This window comes from Mus caroli, unplaced genomic scaffold (genome assembly GCF_978045245.1).
Source record: "Mus caroli unplaced genomic scaffold, Mus_caroli_1 scaffold_11, whole genome shotgun sequence".
Taxonomy (NCBI): domain Eukaryota; kingdom Metazoa; phylum Chordata; class Mammalia; order Rodentia; family Muridae; genus Mus; species Mus caroli.
In genome coordinates, this window is record NW_028227266.1 from 68,028,655 (window position 1) to 68,053,180 (window position 24,526).

Consider the following 24,526-nt stretch of genomic DNA (forward strand, 5'->3'; position numbering starts at 1 on the left):
AGAGGCATAAAGCTACCTAGATACTACATAAAATGAAATTGACTATGGAACTTGCTATCCTGTGTGTTTGACTTGGTAGGTGATGTGCTGTGGTAATAGCCAGTGGTGAAAGCTTTGAAATGGAAATGTAGCACAACAGAGCATTCTGGGTAAATGGGGTGGGGGTGGGGGGCACAGTTCACCACCATCATTTGCAGATCCACCTTGGCCTCCGTGATTTCACATATAAACCCAATTTAAGACATGAGTTAAATGTGAGATTTTTTTCCCCTCGTGTATTTTATTCTGTATATTTCAGTTTTTCAATTCTACTTTTTCTACCTCTACTGGAAATACAGTGTATTTATTTAGAGATATGCCTGGCTAGGACATAAAACTTTGGTGTCATATCTTAATCATTTGGTTTTACAGTGGCAAGAAGCTTTAAATAATCAATTGCATAAAAATATATGGATGCTGCACAAAAAAAATCAATTTCCATCGTAAAAAAAAATCATAAGCAACCTCTCCTGTTTGTCAAAATTCATCATTATTAAATTCAGGCAGGATATTAACTTTATGGCTGAAAGGTTTTGGCTGTACAGAGATGAACTAATTTTGAACACATGGCAACTACATTAATTCTTTGAAAAGATGAGAGAGGAGCCCTTCCTATCATACGTAACTTATTAATATTTTGAACTGAATCATTTTCCTAAGTAGACCTGACTTTTGGGGGGTGTATTTTTCTCTCCCAGTCATGAGCCCCATGCTCAGCCAAGGCAGATTTATGACCTTTTAAAAATAATGACGGAAAATGAGATGGGGGTGGGGGGTGGGGGACACGTTTTAGTGTCTGCTTTGCTCTGAGGCCTAAACTGCGAACTCTCCAGTTCTGGAAGCCTTTGAAATGCTGATTCCAGTCTTCTTGTGGGCTCTTAAACACCTTCTCAAATGACCCATTTTAATAACCCGAAAGCTATTATATAACGAGCAGCCATAATTTAGTCCAGGGCTCTAGGGGGACCCTCACAGTTCAGCAATGAATAGTTAATGCAGGATAATGTTTAGCAGGTTATTAGTTTTCACTATACAAATGCTGATCGGGGAACACTTTTATAAGGTGTTTAAAAGAAAATGTAATTAACTGGTTGCATGCTTCTGTTGCAGCTCAAATTGAAATTATTCCATGCAAGATCTGTGGAGACAAATCGTCAGGAATCCATTATGGTGTCATTACGTGTGAAGGCTGCAAGGTAAGCTGTTTGAATTGTTGTTGTTTCTAGTCATGTTACGAGGCATCTTTGCAATTTCTATTTTTTACCTCCCGTCTACCTAAAAGTTCAACTCCTTGAGATTCTGAGTGATGACAACAGGGTGTGGTCAGTGCTGTGTTGTTAAATTGTAATTACTGCAGTTGCATAGACTCTAGTCCTTTCTTCAAGATGTCAGGAGAATCAAGAGCAAGGGACTAGAGTCGGTTGCTCTGATGAGATACCTCTGGGATGAGGAAATAAATAATGGGTCAGTAGGGAATAGCATGCCATTTTCGAGAACTTGGGACCTGAATTCAAATCCCTGATGCCTATGTGAAAACTCCAGAAATGGCCACTCGGCCTGTTACCCCAGCATTTTGGGGTAGAGGTCCCTGAGGCTTACTTGCCAGCTGCAGCAGTGAGCTCCAGGTTCAGTGTGAGACCCTGTCTCACCAGAATAAGGCAGGAAGCTACAGGAAAGGACACTGACATCCTATGCTGGCCGCCCTTGCTGCAAAGTGGGTGCGCACCCACACACAGATACCTGGGGCTGCCCATTACTGGCTTTATGAGAAGGTATTTCCCGTAAGTTTCACATGGCTGTGACTGAGTGTTTCTGTTGCTATTCAGATGTTAAGTTATGGGATGAACTGGGCTTTACTCCTGGTGTCACCTGCCCACATCTTAGTCTTTTAATCCTTCAACTTCATCCATAAGGTAGCCGTGACACCTGCCCTTCCCACCTGTTAGGATATTCCAAGAATCGGAGGCACTTAAAAGTATCCTGGAAAGTGCCACTTGAGTCCACATAGCATCTTCATTATCACTGTTGTGACCATTTGTATGGTGTGGCCTCGGAGCCATGGATGCAGAACTGGCTTACTGTGAGAATGGAAAATAGAGATGCTTACCTTAATCAATCCAAGACCAGGCCCCCCCAAACTGTTATTCAAATTTCCATTGGTTAAATTTTAAATTCTTCTGCTTGTATGGGAAGAGTCCTAAGACAGGGTTAAAATAGCCCAAAATGAGTGGGAGAGTTGCTATTTGATACAAAAGGCCTAGAAGACAGTAATAGCTAAACCCAGATTAGCCCTGAGGCTTTTTAAGGTTGGGGGTTGGGGGAAATCTGTGAATTTGGTTTGCTTTCCATTAGTGAAAACTAGAATGTATTGCATAAGATAGAATCACCTGCAGACGTACATACATAATGGCTGAGAGATTTGAGGGAGATTAGCCTCATAATTTTTTTAAATTCTTCCTTTCACTGCTAATCCTATCATTGGCTGATTTACATATATGTAAATGCATCATCTAGGTTAATGGAGATGGATTTTTAAACATTATTGTGCGTATTTATTTGGAGCAGGAAGAGGAGGAGTCATGCACATGGAGGTCAGATGACAGCATGACAACTTACAGGAGTCAGTTGTCTCTTTCTACTATGTAGGTCCTAGGAACTCAGGTCATCAGTCTTGGCGGCAAGTCCCTATACTACTAAGCCACCTCACTGGTCCAAAGCATGGGACTTTTGTACATCACCAAATCCTTTTGTACTTTTTAAAAAGGCCACCCACCTTTCAGAAGTGGGGAACTTGTTACTTGAGGGGAATTTTGAATTATTCATCTCTGTGGTTAAGACCTCATTCATGGTACTGGATTAAAAAAAAAAAAAGAAGAAGAAGAAAAAAATCTATACCCCTTTCTTCCTTAATCTGGCCTCTCTGAAATAAATTATTTTAAAAATGAAATACTTGGGGCTGGAGAGAAGGCTGGGTACGTAACACTGCCAGCTCTGCAAGTATGAGGACCTAGCATCTATGGTTAAAATAATAGTAATATTAATAAAAAGCTGAGTGTGTTTGTGTGCACTGTAACCCCGGGATTGGCAGAGGCAGAGCCAGACAGATCCCCAGAGCTCACCTGCCAGCCAGCAGAGCTGAAACAGAGAACTTCAAGTTCAGTGGCCATCTCTGTCTCAGGTATCAAGAGTGACAGAGGAAGACACCCAGTGTCCTAAGTTGAAATACTAAGCTAGCTATGCACATGGCCTGTCCAAGATAGCTGGCTCAACGTCAGCCTCAGTGACCCCAAAGTTATGTCCTTGGTGGGAGCACCAGGTCCTCTCTCATCCCTACAACAGTGTCTGCTCTGTTGTGGTCCTCCACATGAATGGCCTTTGTGTGTGGCCCGTCCCCTGGGTGTCTATGCCACCTGCATCCTTGTACCCTGCCCCAGAAGCCCAGCAGTCACTCTGAGTTGGTCAGCTGTGCCACTGGAGTTCTGTGTATTGAACTGACAATGCATGATCTAGAAAAATGAAAATCAGGGGTAGAGAGGGGGTGACTTGTGTGCTATGCCTTAGGCTCATTAATAACAGGCTATTCAGTGAGTCCCGAATTGACAGAGTACCAATGCATTTACACACGCACAGGATACATTTCAAGGCCCAATATTTATCCTGGAGATAATAAATAACAGACAGTAAGGCTAACAGCAACAACAGTCCCAATATATCTAGACACCTCCCCTCCCCAAATCCTGGCCATGGAACACCTCCACGTTGAAATGGTGTTCATTCAGTTGGTGGCGGTTCTGCTCATCTGCTCATGTGACTTCCCACAACGAACGACACTAAACCATTAGAGTGTGAGTTTTTCAGTATTGTACAGTATTATGAGTTTGGTTTTAAGGGATACAATACCTGTTCTATATTGTAGTGTCTGACTGTAGTTATTTTACCCCTAGTTATGGTGAAGTATACGAGTTCTGCCACTGTTGTTAATTATCCTATTCTAACCAGGTGGCAATGATCCCACTATGACAAATCATAAATCATTTTCTTCCTGGCAGTCTAATTAGACATAGGAGGGTAAGCCATATTGTGTATCAAATGGATCTGTAGTAAGGAGGGGATAGAAAATGGTCTGGGTTGTTGTATCAGTTATCTTTCTATTGCGATAAAACACAACAAACACAACTTATAAGTGAAAGCATGTGATTGGGTTTACAGTTTTACAGGGTTAGAGTGTGTGAAGCCATGGTAATAGGAAAGCTAAGAGCTCACATCTCAAACTGCAAGCAAGAGGTAAAAGGCAGGAAGGAGTCTGCTGAAACCTCAAAGCTCACTTCCAGTGACACACGTCCTCCAACGAGACCACACCTCCTAATCCTTCCCAAACAGTTCCACCGACTGGGGACGAAGGATTCGAACAAATTGAGTCTGGGGGGTGGGGGGAGTTGGGTAGGAGCATTCTCATTCAAACACCACAGTCGTTTTCTGAGTTAGCTGTGTTGTAGGTATATCAACCTGACCATAAAGAAGCCAGACAGCGTGACCCTTGGAGATCTAGACAGGGGCAGTGCACTACATGGCCCCTGAGTCCACCCAGACTACCCGGGTTAGAATTCTGCCTGGGACTTGTCAAGTTGAGCAGTGACCTCATCACCTAGAGTATCAATCCATTCCCCCCAGCCTGTTAGGCAAGGGTAGCAAGCTGCTTGCTGGAGTACTCACACGCATCCAGGTCAGACACTTGGGAGAGGCTTGGATATGCAGCGGGGTACTTGCATACCCGAGAGCTAGCTGTTGTTACCCACACTCCTCTATACCTTGGCAATGCTCAAGATAGACAGGTACTATTAATGGGATACCCATGGTCTAGTCTTGTCTTCTGTAGCCATTGGCACTTTTTCATGCCAATACACATGATAATAAATGTAATACTAGAACTCTCTCTTGGGGCCATCAGCACTCTGAGGAATCCAAAGATGTAGCTGACTGACTCCTCCCTCAAGGAGTTTGTGATCTGTCTGTAGAGAAGTGGCCTGTGCAGGGCAAAAATGATTGTGTATAAACTCACAGATGCCCATATCCAGCTGATGGCATTAGAGGAATCTGGGCCTGGTTCAGTTTCACAGGTACCACCATGGGACCAGGGAGGCATCCTGGGCTAAGAGTTAAGGATAGTGGGGAATGGCACAGGTAAAATGACCTGCAATAGGCAGCCTTGGTTGCAGCCACTGCATTTAAGGAAGGACATACACCCCAGCTGGCGGGGAATAAGTGCAGTTTTCTGTGGGTAGTGGAAGGGAGCAAGGGTTCCCTCCACCACGTCTTCTATTATGGGGAAAATTTATCATCATCCTACGACAGCAATATGCACGAATTCCCCTCTCTTGAGAGATGTTCTGAACTCCTGGAACCAAATCTGGTTGGACCCTTGGTAAAAAAGCCTAGAAATGATGCCTGGGCTGTAGATGGAGAGCTGAACCTCCATCCTGATCCCGTAAAGAAAGGAATATGCTGAGAACTGTGCTCGTGGTTAGACCTTTGAGAAATGGTCCAGTGGCACGTGCTGTCACTTCCCATGGCAGCTCAGCTGATAATGGAACGTTTCTGTCGCAGACGCCTACTTTTGGTTTGTTTTTCAAATCCATAACTGTTTTAGGGTTTTTGTCTCTACAATTTCAACTGTAAGGTTTTTAAAAAGAGGTATGTGTATAAGTGCAGATACCGTGGAAGTCAGGAAAGAGTATCAGATCCCCTGGAGCTGGAGTGAGATATGGTTATGAACTGCAGAAACCAAACCTGGGGCCTTTGCAAGAGCAGAAGTACTCTAACCCCTATGCTCTTTGCCTCTATGTTCTTAAGTTTATTGTACAGTCTAGTACTGGGATTAGTAAATTGGTTTCTCATATTTAAGACCCTTTGCTCGCCATAAAAATACATATAACCTCTGTGTATATATACACATAGAAATCATAGTCTACTTACCATATATGATTCATTTACCTGAGACTTGCTCATCAATGACTTAGAGCTAAGATGGTGTCCTATGTGAAACTTCCTCTTCCAGGCAATCACTGAGAAATTTACAATCATCTCTTCATACAAGCATCTCAAAAAATAACTATAGGAAGGTTTTTAATGATATTTAGAGCATGTTGCAGATATTTTTCTCCTCTCTGAGGAAATCGTCAAAGTGTGTGGAGCTTTCTATGCCCTTGGCTGGGAAGAAACTCCATGACTATTCCCATGAGGCCCTACTGGTTCTTCATGAATTCTGCTATTTTTGTTATTCAGTTGTAAAACGTCCCTACGACCCCTGAGCTGGCTCTGTATGGTTTTCAACATAATGTTTTCATGTTCAATATTTTTTATTTTTAGTGCTTTAAAATGCCTAGTCCTGGACTAGAGCTCGGCCTTTTAAAATGAAAGTCAGAGCTGGGGAGGGACAGTATGTCACTTCACCCCTCAGCCATCCTGAGTCTTCTATTCTGCTGTTAGGTGATGAGGTGATTGGAGCGCCTCCACTTCAGTGCCACAGAAACAAGTGGCTTGCTCATGTGTCTCAGTAGCTACTGCCCCCGCCCCTTCTCGGCTCACAAACAAGCTAGGTTCCGGACAGTGTAGTTGTCAGAATCCTCCCTGCCTTAGGACTAGATTTCTGCGTGGTTCTCCTGGGGTTGCTGCACTCCTTTCTTAGGACTGGAACTGAGAATGTTGGAGCTCAGGCACTGGCAGCAGCCACACATACAAATGGGACACATGAGGTGATGTCAGCTTCCAGTCAGAGCTCACTGCCACACAGAGTTCCACGAGGAGGTGGGCCATTACCTATGGAAGAAAGTTTCCCTGGGAAGTGCTACCAGATGCTTGGACATGGGTGGGGTGGGGTAGCTGTTGTACACCAGCTAACTGGTGCAAAGGAGGCTGCCCGTTCTCCTCTAAGGAACCCGAGTCTCTTTCCTCCTCTACTGCTTAGGAGACTCTTACTCCTGCTCTGAGTCCATTTCCACTTTCTCACTTCCTTTGCTTCTTTCTCTCCCTGACTTCAATCTGTGGATGACCTAGCCTTACCCTCAGTAAACCTGACACTTACCATCTTCCCCCCAGTGTCCAGCTTCTCCACTTCCTATCCACACTCACCCTCACCCTTCTGAACATTCTCGAAAGAAAGCTCCCAGGATAAATAGCATTGGGACATAGGGCATCTGTTTATACAGAAGACTCAGCTCGTCTCCGCATAGGCAGACATAGAACCCACTTGGTACAGTCTCCTGAATTTCCAATTCTTAGTCAAACTGCAAGATGCGGTGCTTTGGGCAGGCATAGGAGCACTCACAATAACTCAGAGTCATGAATAAATCTTGGTTGTCAAAAAGCAAATGTGTAGCCATTCCAACGCGTCTGCCATTAGAATTCCGCAAGGCAGCTGTCAGCTGTTTTCTTGTAATTAAACAGCCAATGAGCAGCTAATTAAGACATATGTGTACACAGAAGTGGAAGTGGGTATGTTAATGAACTGTAGGAATCAATTCATTACGTGAAAATTGTCAAAAGACCAAACATCAGATCAGTATTGCAGCCTGTGCCTCATGGAGAAACAGCCCCAAGCAAGAGGGACCCTCCAACTCCAGGGCAAGACTCCTGAGTACTCCCCCCTTCCGCACCTACAGTTCAGTGTCCAGAGAGCGCACATGCTTGACTCAAATCAATAATAACCCCAGTGTAAAAAGTCACTGATATGTCAAAACATTTTAATGAGATAGATTTAGCAAATTAGTTTTCCCACCTGTGTAGAAATGCAGTGTGTGAGACCCTGTATCAATCACCCTCGCTTTGGCCATTATCATTAACTTCCACTACAGATCTAAGAAGGGGGTAGGGGCTTATTTTCAATCTTCCCTCCATATTTCTGTGACCTGAAACTGGGGGCAGGGAGGGGAAGATGTCTTCATGATGATAAAGTAACACTTGATCCCCAGTAAACACATGCCTAAACTCCCCAGAGAATCCCTGAGGCCAGCCTAGCCTAACAGGTGAGCCATAGGGCCCAGTGAGAAATCCCTGCCAGGGAGGGAGGGAGGGAGGGAGGCAGGCAGAGAAGGATACAGCTCCTGAGGATGGATGCCCAAGGTTGACCTTCTGCACACTCACCATAAAAGCAAGCCTTTGGAATGAGACGCACCTAGAATCAAGAACTCAAATCTGGCCCCTCCTGTCCTCTGCTTGGAGTGAGCTCTTGAACGTATAGCTCTAATTTCCCTGGATTTTAAGCCAGAACATACAACGGATATGCAAATGGCTACTTTACATACAATTGATGAGGTGTCCTCTGCAGCACCTAGAAAGCTCAGAATCTGGCTGTCACTGGAGGCCTCCTCCACCCTGCCATGCTTTCAGCAGGCGTCTGAGTCAACTCTTTTGAACAGAGAAGGCAGTGGAGGCAGTCATGCTGCACTAGAGGTGGGTGCCTGGGAGGAGCGGGCTCAGAAAAGGTCCCAGAGAATGGATAGGGAGGAGATTCTGAGCTTCCAGGCAATCTCAGGGACAGAGGTCCTTAGAAAAGCTAGCTTGGTCTGTGTAGGACTTTTGAAAGGAGGTTTGAGTCTGGGAGAGAGATGCCTGGATGGGCGGCCGTTCCCTGGTTATTATGAGGGTGAAGCACTGGGGGCTGATAGGGAGGTGACTCCAGCAACAGGTCTTAGGTGTGTGTGTACCTGGATTTGGATGAAGGAAGCCAGATGCAGCTGATGAAAACCTATGGTTTCATTGTGAATTTGCATTGATAACTTCATCTCCACGTATAAATAAGAAAGTGAGGCAAGAGACACACATTTTGGAACTCCACATCTTTGTTAATAGAGATGGGAGCACCTTTGCTAAACTGTTTGGTAAATTTCTAATTCTGGACAAATACTTCCATTTTTCTACAATATTCCCAACTGCATGGGTACAGCTAGGACACAGTCTCACATTTGGTCTGCACAGGCCGACCAAATTACTTTTCGGTTTAGACAGCCACCACAAGTAGGAGCCATCAACTGAGCCCCAAAGCGTAGCATTTGCCATAGCATTTGCCGAGGTGTAAATACTCCACAGTGAGGCTAATGCAAGCACCCCAGGAAGAATTAACCAATATTTCAGCATCTCCAACTGCTGCCATCCTTCCAATATACTTGACAGCCCCTGTTATAATAAATAATGATCTTTTTTAGTGGTGGTTAGGCTTAAAATCTGGATTGAATGAATTTCCTGACATTTAGTATTCACTTCTTGAATCCAGGTCATAAGCTATCTCCTGAACACTCTGACCCTAGTCCTAACCCAGGAAGTAGAAGAAAGCTCCACCCAAGGGTCAAATTTGAGAATATGTATATTAGGATATGGATATATATAAATAAAACCAAATAACCATTTTGTTTTCTCAAAAGTACTGAGCAGTGGACTTGTCATAAATGAGACTCAAAAATGTACTTTCAAGACAAAGCAGTCCAGGGACGACTCGGCAGCTAAGAGCTTGTATTCCTCTTCCAGAGTTCCGTTGCCAGCACCTACTTCAAGTGGCTCAGAATCCTCTGTAAACTCCACTTCTAGGGAATCTGATGCCCTCTTCTGGCCTCTTAGACATGGCACTCAATTGTACAGCCCACACCCAGGAACACACATGCATAATCATCTTTATTTCGTATATTTTTGAGGTTATAATACAATTACATCCTCTCCCTTTCCCTCACTCCGGACCATCCCATCCATATACCATTCCATGTGCTCTTTCGTTCATTGATAATTAGTCAATTAATTTCCATTATTTTTCATTTCAGTAATTTCAATTAATGTTCAATGAATTAATTCCAATAACTTTAGTTAGTTCATCTTTCTTTTCATTAACTGTTGTTTCATACATACTCATATATATATGCCTAAGCACAGCCCGCTTAGTCTGTACAGTGTTACTCGTGTGTACATGTTTCAGGGCTATCGATTTGATATCGGATAAGCAGCCGGCGTGCTCTTCCCTGGGGAAAGACCATTTCTCACAGCATTCTCTGGTTGCCTGTGACTTTTTGTGAGGTGCTGAGACCTCCCTAGCCTTCTGCTGCCCATGCTACCGTGTCTTTTTTTTTTTAATTAGGTATTTTCTTCATTTACATTTCCAATGCTATCCCAAAAGTCCCCCATACCCTCCCCCTCCCCCACTCCCCTACCTACCCACTCCCACTTCTTGGCCCTGGCGTTCCCCTATACTGAGGCATATAAAGTTTGCAAGACCAATGGGCCTCTTTTTCCAATGATGGCCGACTAGGCCATCTTCTGATACATATGCAGCTAGAGACACGAGCTCTGGGGGTACTGGTTAGTTCATATTGTTGTTCCACCTATAGGGTTGTAGACCTCCTTGAGTACTTTCTCTAGCTCCTCCATTGGGGGCCCTGTGATCCATCCAATAGCTGACTATGAGCATCCACTTCTGTGTTTGCTAGGCCCCGGCATAGCCTCACAAGAGACAGCTATATCTGGGTCCTTTCAGCAAAATCTTGCTAGTGTATGCAATGGTGTCAGTGTTTGGAGGCTGATTATGGGATGGATCCCCAGGTATGGCAGTCTCTAGATGGTCCATCCTTTTCATCTCAGCTCCAATGTCTTATGAGTGCCCTTGTGCAGCTCATGTTTAGACAGTCATGTTGGTGAAACTATTTCATGTTGCTCAGGCTCGTGAGTTCCCGTGACTTGTATCTCTAAGGGTAAAAGACCTGTGGTGCATTGTCAAAACCTACATGGGTGATCCCATCATGTCACCAGTTAAGGGATATAGGCCTGGTAATCTTTCCACTTCCACCACCCAAGGTAACCTATTGGTGTTACATTTTTTTGAAGGGCTGCATGGCAGCATATAGCCACTAGGTGGTGGTAATGTGCCACAATCCAAGAATCTCCTGCCCGAGGAAGATCATGGTGACTCTTTGCTGGAGTCCACCATGACTAGAATGGAACTACTTCAAGTGTCCTGACATACCTTTTGGTACCAGCAAAATTGCACAGTGATGTAGTTAATGCCTTTCTTGCCAATCCTTGACTTGAGTGCTGGCTTTGTGATACGCATTCCCCTCAGAGCTTTGCCACAGGCTGCTCACCCTCAAGAACTCATGTCTCAGAACCTTCTCTAGGATGTGCTCCAAGCAGACAAACCCCTGAGTCTCACTCAGAAGCATCCCTGAACTTTCCATTGTTTCTTTCTTACTTCTAATTCTCCTGTGGGCTCTAACTTGTTTTACCAGTATAACTTCCTCGGCATTTACACTGCTCTGAAAGCTCTCTGAGGAATACTGGCGGAGGTTTTTTAAGGCAGCCAGGTGCTCAGGAGATAGCTCAGTGAAGCATTTGCCATGAAACATGAGGACCTGAGCTCAGTCCCATGTTAAAGGCCAGGTGTGGCTGCGTGCATGCCCTTACAGTCCCCATGCTGCAGAGTTAGTGGGTGGGGACAGACAGATACCTGGACCCGCTGGTCAGCCAGCCTAACCTAATCTTGAGTACTCAGTGTCTCTGAAAATACAGAGTTCAGTTTGAATCAGGGCAGCCTCCCCAGTCTCTCCCTAGAAAGCTCCACTGGACCCCTCGTGTCATGAATGGGATATTTCTTCTTGAGGATGGGACTGTATTGTCTTTGTCCAAGAGAATGGCCTTGCCCTGGTTCTCAGCTCTGCCCTCTCAAAGCTGGTGAGCCATCGTGTTCTTGATGGACTCAACTGAAGGTTAAGTGTGAGGTGAAGAGGGTGTGTCTGCTGGGTTTTGCTCTCCCAAATCCTTCCCAACTCCATAGCTAGGCAGGCAGCTTGGAAGCTAGTCACAAGCTCCAGGCTTGCTGCCCCTCCTCCAACCCTAGACACACAGAATGCTGCATTAATTTTCCTTGAGGTTTACAGCCCGATTCGCTCAGACATCTCTAATGAGAGCGACTCTGAGCCCTTGCCCTGAGTTTCATTGCTGTTCACTCCATGAATGAGCCAGATTTCCATGTGGGTGGGGAAGGTAAGGCGAACCAAAGCGGACATAATGCTTCAGGGCAGAAAGGAAGTGGGATGCTGGACTCCGAGGCTGATTTCTCCTGTGACCCCCATCCCACCTCCGCTACAGTGGTAGAGCATGAGTTGATAAGATGCTTGTGCAGTGGCAGCCTGGGTCAGCTGAACGAATGAATCTAAAGGAAATGGTAATTTCAGAGTCAATCTGTCCTGCTACTTATAGTGGAAACAAAGGGGACAAGGGTGTTCTGGAAAGAATTCTGAAGAAATCTCTCTCCTGGCTTCCTGAAGTGCTGGAGGTGGCATTTTGAGCAAGCCACCCCATCTCGAGAGGCTCCAGTCCCTTTACCCTTCACACAAATAAATAAAATTAAAATTTTAAATACCTGTGAAAGAAACGCAGCCAGTGGCTGAGCCCCAAGAAAGTGATAAACAGACAAAGACCAAAGTGACCACCCATGCAGGTGACTTCTTGGTGTGCTTTAAAATATATTTTCTTGGCTTCCTTCTAGAAAATTCTAAGAAAACTTCTCACACTCCCCTTTTGCCAGGGAACACCACACACACACAGTTTTAAATATTTTGACTGCTTTCAAAGACACCGAACTCGTTACAAAGTGGGTTAGAAGAGCCTGGCTCACATGCATTTAACTTACTTGGCTTGGTCCATGCAGACCCTAGTCATCACACAAAGCAGCAGGTGAGGACACTGATGGCAGATTTTGAGTGCCATCCACTGACCTGTAGAGGACTAATCAGAAAGCAAAGAAAAAAGGAGAAAGTTAGAGTCACTAACGGCCCCACCAGCCAAGACCAGCAATTCTTCTCTTTGGGGGAGGCATAGTTTTTCATAGTTTCTTTTACATCAAATATGGGGTGCTCTCTCACTCTCAGATTAGATTGCACTGGACTTAGATCTTGAGCCAATTTTATCACTTTTTTTTATACAAACAGTATTTCTGAAACATGATTTTCAGTGGGCGCCCAACTCCATTGTGTAAGAGTGTGGTACTAGAACTCAAGTCAGTCACATTTGGGCATCTAGTGCTCTAAAGAGCATCCCCTGGATGACTCTTGAACTGTTTCTCTAGAAAAGACTCCTGGCTGACAGGACAAGCACATTTATTTCTGTCCTTAATAATTCTGATACAGCAGTCAAAGCTGCCTCTAGACAAATGTGTTGGATGAAGCATGTGGATATTTTAACATTCCTTGTCCATCCTTCCTTTACTCCCTAATGTCCCCTTGGTTGGAGACATTTGTCTTTATCATTAGAGACAGCCCTGAAGGTGACCATTTCTCTCTTGTACCCTCTATGGCTCTGCTTCACATAACCCCTACATTTCCTTAGATACCACTAGAAGAAATACACACACACACACACACACACACACACGATATCCCCAGCCCTGTCACTGCCACGTATTTTGGAAGTTATAAAATATGCTTCTAAGTAGCACATGTGTTGCATGAGAAATCTATGGCGATTAGAACCAATTTTTCAGTCAGCCATCGTGGAAACGTTGCACCTGTGCGAAGCTTGTGGGTTTCTCCTACAAAAATCACTAAAGAAAAGCTTGCACCTTCTAGTCCCTGTACTGAAAATCAGGAGCTTCATAAGCACACACCTTGAGGCCAGCAGCTCCCGTGTGTCTTTGCACACCCTCTCACCTCCAGCATAGCACTCAACACAAATGAGAAGCTGCTGATCACTACACTGGACCCAAGCCTAAAGGCCGTTCTTCTAAACACTGCTGATTCCCAACCGGTGAGGACTGAAAATTTGAAATGCAACTGATCTTTAAAGTAGCCAATCCAAGTGTCATCTCACTGTTTGCACCGTTAGGTTCAGACCCGGGGAGTGAAAGATGGCCAAACAGCCAGAGGCTTGAGTGGTAAACACCACGGCACACCCAGACATATAGATGACATCATGGGACACAACACTTGCTGCACACACATGAGAACCTAAGTTTGAATCCCCAGCATCCACATAAACAGCCAGGCATGACATGGGCACCTGCTCACTCCAGCACTGTGGGAAACAGATGGGAGGCTCACTGGGACTTGCAACCTGACAGTCTATTGCCAGGCACAGTAAGAGACCCCATTTTAGCAAAATAAGGCAGCCTGACACCCAGACTCCTCCTCTAGCCTCTGCAAGCACACATAGGAACATACATGTGCACACACAAACACACATACTCTTGTGTATACTCCACAAGTGCACCAAAGGAAAAGGTATTTTGGAGATACAGGTTAGGGGCAAATCCTTAGGGGTCACTGCAGCCAGCACACTGCTTTGTTTGGTCGCCCTGATCATGTGTCTTTTACACAGGCAATTGAGTGGAAGTTTAAGGAAGTTTTGCATGTGTAAGGGATGGAGGATTAGGCTCTGGGGGTTAATTTTACTCAAGGAAAAAAAGTGACTTTAATTTCATTAATGGCCTCCTGGACGATTCTGCTCCAAGCTTAACCCTCCATTAAATATTAATGGCGCTCGGTGCTCGATGCTTAGTACCCAGCCTTTGGGTGTCACCGCTGGAACTGACACTAACCTGTTCCGTATTTACAACTGAATCACAGGGCTTTTTCAGGAGAAGTCAGCAGAGCAATGCCACCTACTCCTGTCCTCGTCAGAAGAACTGTTTGATTGATCGGACCAGCAGAAACCGCTGCCAGCATTGTCGGCTGCAGAAATGCCTGGCCGTGGGGATGTCTCGAGATGGTGAGCCTCGCATAGCTGGCGTGGGACAAATGCATGGGTCTGGGCAGACGCGCATGCGACATGGTGCTGCTCCATCAGGGGAGGCTCTCTCAACCCTTTCCTGGGCCCCTCTGGCAGCTTCCTACAATCCATAGCACTTCCTTTATTCATGATCTATGGGAATCAGCCAACTAGCTGGTGAGGGTAGACACAGAAGTGTCCTGTAGTCAGAATAGCTTCAGGTTGTCAACATTTCAGAAACTACAGGTATGTGTCATCTGAGGGCTTTCAGGCAGGAAACCCAAGCCAGGACAAATTGGTACTTGCCTAATGCTGGTAAGTCTACTGGCACTTGGCAGGAAATAGTTCTTACGGTAACTGGGTCAAATGCCTGCCAAAGTCAAATTTTGCACCTTCCAAACGTGTGAAAATAGTGAGTGAGGCTGGGTGATAGGTGTTATTCTTCATTGAGAAGGCATGACAACTAGGGATAGGCCACTTGCCAGTTACAGAGCATCTCAAGATCCCTCCCCGAAGCAGCCGCTCTTAAGTGCACGAAATAACACCAGGATTCAGGACAGTCACGCGTGGAAACTGGCAGGAAATGCAGTGGGTCCAGCTTAAGGACTTTTCTGAGTATACTGACCATCCCCAGAGATCTCCTGGGCTGTGGGGTGTCCGTCTGCCCTTCCTACCATCAGCTGTTCTTAGGGCCAACAGGGCCACCCGAGCTCATGTTCACTCGCACTACGTGTCTTGTGAGTCTTTTTGCATCTTTCGTCTGCCTTCAGCATCAAACTGACAGTTAGGTGGGGTTCCTAGCTGCCTGTTACAAATGCATTTCCTTGGGCTGCTCCTTTTTTGCCTTGCTCACTGGATACAATCGTCATTTTATTAAGACAAACATTAACTTTAGAGCAGAAGCTTTCCTCGGGGGGGTTCTAAAATAGCCTCGGTCCCGCCCGCCCCAGATTAAGTATCTTCAGGGTGGCTCTTTACACACCTATATCATAACATAGCATAAGTTGTTGTGATTTGTTGCCCAACCCTCTCTGAGCTCTGGAAGTCCCAGAATGGCTGAGCTCCTGGCTTGTTCCCTCTGTAGAAAGGGCAGCACAGCCTCCCCTGGCAAGACAACTCCACCAGCTGGTCAGTGGAGTGCTCTCGTTCCCAACTGCATTTCCATCTCCCCTGCCTTCTGCCCCTCCGTCACTCTGACAAGGCTGAAGTAAATGAGGTCGTCCCCCCAATCAGGAATCAATTTAACTATAATCAATTAGGAGAACTAAATCCCTCCAGCAAAAATCTTTGTCTGTAGAGTGCCTAGACAAGAGGGCAGGGGGATGGCACCGTCGGTGGGAGCAATCAAGCCAGGAAACATGTTTTCTATATCTGGATGAGTGTTTCAGGGAAAACACACCTGAGACAGTGAGGCAGGAAGCTGTTGCCACGCTTGCCCGGCCAGATCCTGAGAAGTGCCACAGACACAGACCCTCCCCCAGGGGACGTTACAGGCCTTGCCCTCCCTTGTTCTCTTTACCTGAGGCTAAATGAGTGTAGAGCAAAGTATCACTTAACAATGGATCCAGCTAAGATGCCCAGGTTTGTGCCTTAGCTACTTGAGAGGCAGAGAGGATGACAGCTTGTACCTGGGACTTCAGGACCAACCTGGGCAATATGGTGAAATTTATTTTCTCCAAAAAAGAAAATAAATACAGACAAGGCCACACCTGCCCACAGCTCTCACAGACATACAGTTCTGGGAACTATAGACAGCTTCACGGTGAAGCCCCAGATCTGTCATTCTTATGTATGGGATAGAAAGAATACTTAGTAAAAGATGCAGCTTCCGCCCCAGTATATCCCATGAATCTTTGCATCTCTGCCTGGTGGTTCAAATGCTGCAAAGTAAGGGGGCGGGTCTGGGCCAGGCCATGTCGTATAAAGTGACCAGATCATGACACCACAGAGCTAGGTGCAACGTGTCTGTCATCCTCAGGAGGCTGAGGTAAGGTGGCCACCAGTTCAAGGCCAGTCTGGGCTACTTAGCAAGACCCTGTCTCAAAAAGAAAAATCAAAACATTATATTCTTAATGAGCCTAAGGGCACAAGGCTGCAGACCAACAAGGGAAGAAGGGTTGCCTGGGCTAGCTTGTCACCTGGGAGGGTGTGTTTGCAAGGGGGTTGGGGGCAGCTTGAGGCACTTGTTCTTGCCTTGTGGGTGACTTGCTTTTATGCCGACTTGCTCTGAGATGTTTTGGAAACCTGAAAGCTTGAGAGAGGATAACTCTGCCTGGTTCAAGGTGTGCGTTGCTTTCTCTCTTCCCAGCTGTCAAGTTTGGTCGGATGTCCAAGAAGCAGAGAGACAGCTTGTACGCTGAGGTGCAGAAGCACCGGATGCAGCAGCAGCAGCGAGACCACCAGCAGCAGCCTGGGGAGGCGGAGCCGCTGACGCCCACCTACAACATCTCAGCCAATGGGCTGACGGAACTGCATGATGACCTCAGCACCTATATGGATGGGCACACCCCCGAGGGCAGCAAGGCCGACTCAGCGGTCAGCAGCTTCTACCTGGACATCCAGCCCTCCCCAGACCAGTCGGGATTGGACATCAATGGGATCAAACCCGAACCCATATGTGACTACACACCAGCATCTGGCTTTTTCCCCTACTGCTCCTTCACCAACGGAGAGACTTCCCCAACCGTGTCCATGGCAGAACTAGGTAAGGCAGTATGCAGTGCTCCTCCTGGTTTGCTCTGGGCATTCCCTGTGAAGTGAAAGGGGTACAAGGGATTGTCTATGATGGGCGGGATTTCCCCTCCACCTTGCCCAAGCTTCAGATACCAGCCTCCCTGTATGATTGTTTCTCATGGGTGTCCACTGCAAATGTACTGCTCTGAACCTAGACAGGATGTAAGCAACAACAGTAAGCACGGGAGAAGGCCACTTGAACTGGTTAGTCACTTAAGACTCCAGGTATTCCTTTATGCCTAAGGTCACACACAGACACGGAGTCCACCAGCCCAATCTAAGCCATAGGCATATATTTATATTTTAAAGTCTTTAATTTGGTTGCTAACATTTTTAAGCTTTTAATTGACACTGAACAGCTGTGTGTAAATCATAAGGGACAGTGTGCCTTTTCAGTACATGTAAACATGCTATAATAATCAGCTAGGGGCATGTAGCATATCTTTCATGTTGAACACTTAAAATTGATTCACAGTGAGCATTCAGAATCCTCCTTCCCAGCATTTTCAAAGGGATGGCCATATTACCATTATCCGAGCCACCCTACCATGGAGCCACACATGACAGTGTTCCTCTTCTGATCCCAGCTGTACCCTGGACCTGTTGCACATTCTCTCAGTCCTGGCCCTACCCTGCTAAACTTGAACATTTACGAGAAAAATCAGCTTATCGGTTCTTTGTGGGGAGTTTGATTTTTTTTTCATTACATTGGGCCAATATTTGTGAACACCAGTAACCAGTTGGTACCCTTGGGGGATGACACATCTGGCAGGCTCTCAGGTAACCAAGCTTCGCTGCACTGATGTGAATTGTAAATGCCTGTGGTGACTTAAGTCTGAACTTGCCAGAATATTTTAAAGATGACCATTGGTGGCAAAACTGGTAAGATTTCATACAGGGCTCGCTTTGCCAAAAGGAAGACAAGAAAAATGGGAAATCAAAACAAAACACCACAGAGACACAAACACCTCTGTTTTCCTATTGTCAGGGCATAGCCATTTCTGGGGAGATGATGGCCCAGAAACACTGATGGCACAGACAATGGAAATGTTCCCTTCACGTGCGTTATGTTAACACCCTCTCTATATTTAATCAATTTTTTAAATATAGCACTATTATCAGAAAACCTTTGATAAGAGCCTTTACAGTTTCCAAATGATCTGCCGTTCCCAGAGATTCTGTACATGGGGTTATTAAACTCCTTTGGGATATTTCAATTAACTGCTGCAGAGACCCGGGGTGGCAAAGAACCAGCGGGTTCTGACTTGAGCACAGAAACCCTCAGTTCACAGCCATAAAGGCTGTGTTCCTTATACGGCACCTCCACCTCTGTACCCCATAAAACATCTTTTTTTTTTTAAGTGAAAATTTCCAGTCCAAAATCTCCAAATAGAACAAATTGAACGTTCTTCACGGTTTTTACACAACATCTCTTTATGGATCTAAATTTAAATCCTCGAGAGCCGGGGCATTTTAAGCCTGCTCTTTAACCACCGCACAGCACTAAAGGTGCACCGCCGCTCTTTTGATTAGCAGAGAAACCTCTGAACTAGAAGCCATGCTGAGCAGGGGTGGGTTTGATTTTTTTTCCCCTGAACTAGAACAACCCCCCCCCCTTTTTTTTTTTGCCATGGGATCTTGGTTAGCTGAACCTGAAGCAGAACCGTAATGAAAATTAAATTTTCAAAAATGAATAAGGGTTTGATTGAAAGCTGACACGTTCCCACGTAAAAGTGACCTGACTCACCCCAGGCCTGCTGCCTCTCCTCCATAGCGACCGTGAGCCTGCCTGCTTGCCTGCCAGCTAGTCGGGGCTGAAACAGATCCACAGAATGGAGTCAAAGCCTTACCCCAGCACATGGTATTTTGGCTAACAGTGCACAAATCCATGACTAGGGCTATAAAGGACCAAGCTGGTGCCCTCGAGTCTGTAGACACACCTGTACTGGTCACCTCCCACTGAGTCTGGGAGCCATGGGTTATAGCATTTTCCGGGATAAAGTGACTTAAATAGAACCAAGCTGAAAACTAAATTAGAATTCTTCTGAAAAGGGGTATATTTCTATCACATTTGTGTGTCAGGGTGGCTCAAAGGAGCTGAAGATGGCGTAAAACGGCCTAAGACTGGCTGAACCATCTTCAAAGCTGCCTTCTATTCTGTGAAATTTTCCAACAGCCTATGTCCTGTGGTACCTTCTCTCTCTCTCTCTCTCTCTCTCTCTCTCTCTCTCTCTCTCTCTCTCTCTCTCTCTCTCTCTCTCTTAGTTAGTTAGTTTGCATCCCAATCACTGCCCCCCTTCCCAGTCCACCCTTCCCACAGTCCCTCCCCTTCTTCTTTGAGAGGGTATGGCCCCTCTGGGCATCCTGGTCTTCTTGGAAGCTAAACTTTGTCATCAGAATTTAAGCAAGTGAAATTGCACAATAGGAGAGTAAGCTGTACATGAACGTAAGCTGGGTCCAGTCCCATCTTTCAACAATTATACCCACAGAATGTTGAGCAGCACAGGCCTTCATCCTCGACTAGGAAGTCTTGCCCTAGGCATTCTATTAGTGCCTGAACCATGCATTCCAGATAAACAATCAAGGCTTGTTTTATAAAAAGTGCTAATCTGGGTTTGTTAGCTAGTGCCTTGTGCAAGAGATGGTGGATGAATCAGGTGCCATGAGACAAGAAGCCGGCTTATGTGGGTTGTGGTCCCTCCCAGCTTTGTAGTTGGTTGCACAACTCACTGAGCCATACAGTCCACAAGCTGCAACTATCCCTCTTGTGCATCCATTTGTCTATAAAGGTTTGCACAAACTCTGAAACCAGATGATATCTGCGTCAGAGGGAGCTCTGCCTCTGGAGAACTGCAACACTATTGTCTCAGGAGCCTAGCTAAAGAAATGGGGAACTGTCACCATCTTTCCTCTTCTGAATATATATATTCCACCACACAGCAACTGCTGTGCCAATGTTAATTATTGATGCTATCTATAGAAATGAGGTGTATTTAGCCTAGATGATACCAAAAGTGCTGTCCTACCCTGAGGTCTGAGAGAAAAATCTTAGAAACATCTGAAAGGTTTAAAGATTGTAACACACACACAGCATAATTAAAGTGAAAAATTGAGATTTTCTTGCATTGAGCTGCATCCATAGCTACCCATGGCCATGTGCTGTCCAAGGGCAGCAGGTGGAACATACCTGGGTACCGTGACAGCACCGAAACCATCAGGACTGAGAAGGGAGACAGACTCACGGTGTCGCAAAGCAAGAAAAATAACTGAGCGGCAGAGCTTTGCCCAGAAAGCTTGTGTCCTAACTCCTAGGTTTTAGGACTCCACGGTCTCCACCCAGCCTGAGAGCCACACTGACTTCTGAGATTTTATGCGATCTGGTTATACTCTCCCTTGATGAAAGGGACATTCAGAAATAGTGAAGGGTCTTACAAATATTAGCCTTGCCGGGGTGCGGTGGCACACGCCTTTAATCCCAGCACTTGGGAGGCAGAGGCAAGTGGATTTCTGAGTTCGAGGCCAGCCCGGTCTACAAAGTGAGTTCCAGGACAGCCAGGACTACCCAGAGAAACCCTGTCTCGAAGAAACAAACAAACAAACAAAAAAAAAAAAAAATTAGCCTTGCCAGATCTATTATGGACTGGAATCAGAAACACTGCCCGAGCAGTTGGTTGGTCACCATGTAGCTGCTGCCCCCTGCTGACCCACTCTGTGCACTGCATTTGTCACTGTCTCTTCCTATTGGCTGTGGGAAAGCCCCACATAGGTCCGGGTGTCCAGGAACCATTTCTGCAGTGCTCAGGAATCAAACCTAGGATCTTGAGCACGGCAAACAAGCACACTGCCTCTAAGCAACATCCTCAGCCCTGGATAAAATTTGAGACAGAGCTTCACTCAGTACCCCTGAAGCTCACTAGGTCACTTAGGCTGGTCTTTAACTCATGGAAATCCTCCTGTCTCTGCCTCCCAAGCACTGAGATTACAGGCATGTAGCACCATACTTGGCACCCAGGAACCTTTGTCAGGATCAATTGAAATAAGATGTTGACCATAACTGGAAAAGAGTTAATGATGAGCAAGCAGAGTGCGAGCCCCATAGCACCTCCTGGGCCTCGTTTGTCTTAATCTACAAATCTTGGTTTATAGGCTAGACACTGTCCTCCCTAGCCAGAGCTCTTTATGTAAGCGTTAATTTTCTGCTTTCTAACACCCATTCTTTTTATCTTAATGAGCAGGCTTCTCTGCTTCTCCTCTGGTCTGTCTCCTCGAAGTGCTTTCTTCTGTTTACATTTGATTTCTTTGGCTTTTTAAATACTATTTATCCAGGCTGTTCTGTTAGTAACCTGTGTGTTGCCAGACAGAGCTGTTAGGGTTTACTATGCTTCTGCGTTGTCTCCAAGGAGACTCCAGTCTCAGATTGCGTTGAGGTGAGCTTGCTGTTTTCACACAGACATGTCTCCTTCTGGCTGGCGGAAGCTGGAACATGTTTATAAACAAGCGGGCTCTGTGGCTACTGTCGCCAGCCTTACTTTCTATGCCATCCTAAGTGGCTTGCCTGCCACGGACTCAACCCTGACAACATGAGCACTTTTCGGCGTGATCCTATGTTTGTAAACTCCCATCAACTATTTCCATTACATTTTTTGGAGACGGGATTTTTGCTATGTAGGCATGCGAGCCTAGAATGTTCTATATAGATCAGGCTAGCCTCAAATACATGTCCATCCTCCTATGCCTAATCCAATTCAAGTTACAGACATGTACTATCACGTCCAGCTTTTTAAATATTCCTTGAATCACCTTCTGTTCCCTGACACTAACGTCCTGCTTCACACGAAAACTCAATCTACATTTTATCAGCTATCCACCTGACCCTCCTACCTACCCCAGCCTTTCTAGGTCCCAAGCACAAAGCTGCCTGTCCTCTGCCCCCAGGCCCCAGATGCAATCTTCAATACTTCGGCTTTCCCGCCAGGGTTCTGCTTAGTCCTATTATTATATCGTATCCTGGCTCAATCCTAAACATCCGAGATCCTTCAGGAGGTGGGCTCCTAGCTAGCTAGGTCTGCTTTAACCCTGTTACACCATCAAATCTGTCTGCCCCTTACAAATGTCATATGTGTTCTTTCATCCACAGTCCCTTCTATATAGAATTGACCCCTCCTGACAACCCTTCCCATCTCTTGGGGCCCAGCATGGTATCCCTCCTTTTCTCAGAAGCATTCTCCAAGTTTATCCAGCCAATCCTGATCTCTCCTATCCTGAGCATGATAGCCACTGTCTTTATCTTGTGATGTGATGTGCCTCACATCCTCCTTTCTGATATTTTAAATTATCTTTTCTGTCTGTCCACACACAGGTGATCAACCCTAGAGATGTCTTTGGCATATATTTAGTATCACCAAAGCCCTAATACACAGTGTAACAATTATACAGCATCGGTATGTGACACTCCCTGTTCCAAGTATGAGTCCTTGGATTCTCCCAGCTGTCCTATGAACAAGTGCCATTTTCTTTGTTTTGCCAAAGAGGAAAGCAAAGTACAGAAAGGTTAACAACTTTCCAAGGTCATATATCTCAGAAATCGCAAGGCAGACACATACTCCCAGAGAGTCTCAGTCTAGGGTCAGTCTGTCTCTCTCTCTTTCTCTGCCAAACTCGTACATAATCCGTTCATGCCTCAGCAATGTGTGTCCTGATGTTTGCTAGAAAAGCAAAGGTAATAGCTAGTTGTCATCGTTAAAGGACGGCATCTTCCGAGCTGGGGAGAGGTTCCAATCAATAAGGTGCTTGCCATTACAACATGAAGACCTTTTTGGTCCCATGTATATGAGAGAGAGAGAGAGAGAGAGAGAGAGAGAGAGAGAGAGAGAGAGAGAGAGAGAGAGAGAAGGGGAAAGGAAGAACAAAACAAACAAAAACAAAACAACATCAAACCAAAACCCTGGGCATGGTGTAAGCACAGCCCCGGGAAGGAGAAGGAGGAGGAGGCAGAGGTAGACCCAGGGCCTCACTGCCAGCCAGTTTAGTTTAATCAAAGAGCTCCAGGTTCAGTGAAAGACCCAACCGTGGGGGGCGGGGGGAAGCAAGGGGAGCAATTGAGGAAGACACATACACATACTGCAGAAATAAAAAGATGTATGCTCGTGCGCTCACGCACAGACATGTGCACACTTACATAATTTCCTGGCTTTTAAAGAACCACTTTTGTCAGGACAGCACAAAAAGCCAAGAAGAGGCTGTTTTTCATTTTTCCTACCTAACCCATGTTCATCTCCAGACACGATCAGAAAGCCTATGACAAGGCCAAAGTCTTCAAGTCTCTGAATCCACCATACTTCCAGCAGTCTTGTTGGCTTTGCAAAGCCTCTCTCCTCCATCCCCTGGGGCGCAAACACAGGTGGCTTCCATCTTACTTAGCTATACAAAGGAAACCAAATGTCAGCACATTGCTTTAAGTGAGTTGCTTTTTAAGGTGGATGACACCGGCAGAAGAGTATTATTGGCTCCTAAAATAACGTGGCTGTTCATGGTCGTGATCTCCTGTTTTCTCCCCAGAACACCTTGCCCAGAACATATCCAAATCCCACCTGGAAACCTGCCAGTACTTGCGGGAAGAGCTCCAGCAGATAACGTGGCAGACCTTCCTGCAGGAGGAGATTGAAAACTACCAGAACAAGGTAGAGTCGGAGGACTTTCTCTTCCCACCGAGGCAACGTTGAGGGCAGGGGAATGGGGGTTGGAGAAGGGCATTCATTCAAGAGTCCAGACAGACCAAGGCTGACTGTCCTGCATCAGAGCTCAAGTCTCTGAGCAGGATCTTACGTCCAGGGCTGTGTCGTCTTCCTGAGATGCTAGCGTGTGAAAGTTCAGCTGCAACAAAGTTTATTGGGTTTCGTAAGTCCTTCCTTTGTGCCAGTTGGGATAACTGGATCGGGCAGCTTCCGAAAGCCTCCACGAGCGAGGATTTGTCCTGATGCCACAGAAAAAGTTTCTGAGGTCTGAGAGTTGGTGAAAG

General features: G+C 45.8%; 1 protein-coding gene across 8 annotated transcripts in view; it reads left to right on the forward strand.

Annotated features, from left to right (window-relative positions):
• Rora (RAR related orphan receptor A) overlaps nt 1–24,526 on the forward strand; it is a 734,084-nt gene that overhangs the window by 692,840 nt on the left and 16,718 nt on the right. For 5 of the 8 annotated variants that reach the window (XM_085844758.1, XM_085844757.1, XM_085844760.1 and 2 more), the window contains 4 exons: nt 1,150–1,235; nt 14,645–14,775; nt 17,084–17,479; nt 24,067–24,188. In XM_085844758.1, the coding sequence (XP_085700884.1) occupies nt 1,150–1,235; nt 14,645–14,775; nt 17,084–17,479; nt 24,067–24,188 (735 nt within the window). Of the gene's footprint in view, nt 1–1,149; nt 1,236–14,633; nt 14,776–17,083; nt 17,480–24,066; nt 24,189–24,526 lie in introns of all 8 variants that reach the window. The other 3 variants (XM_029481367.2, XM_021171873.3, XM_021171872.3) reach the window with 1 other exon arrangement.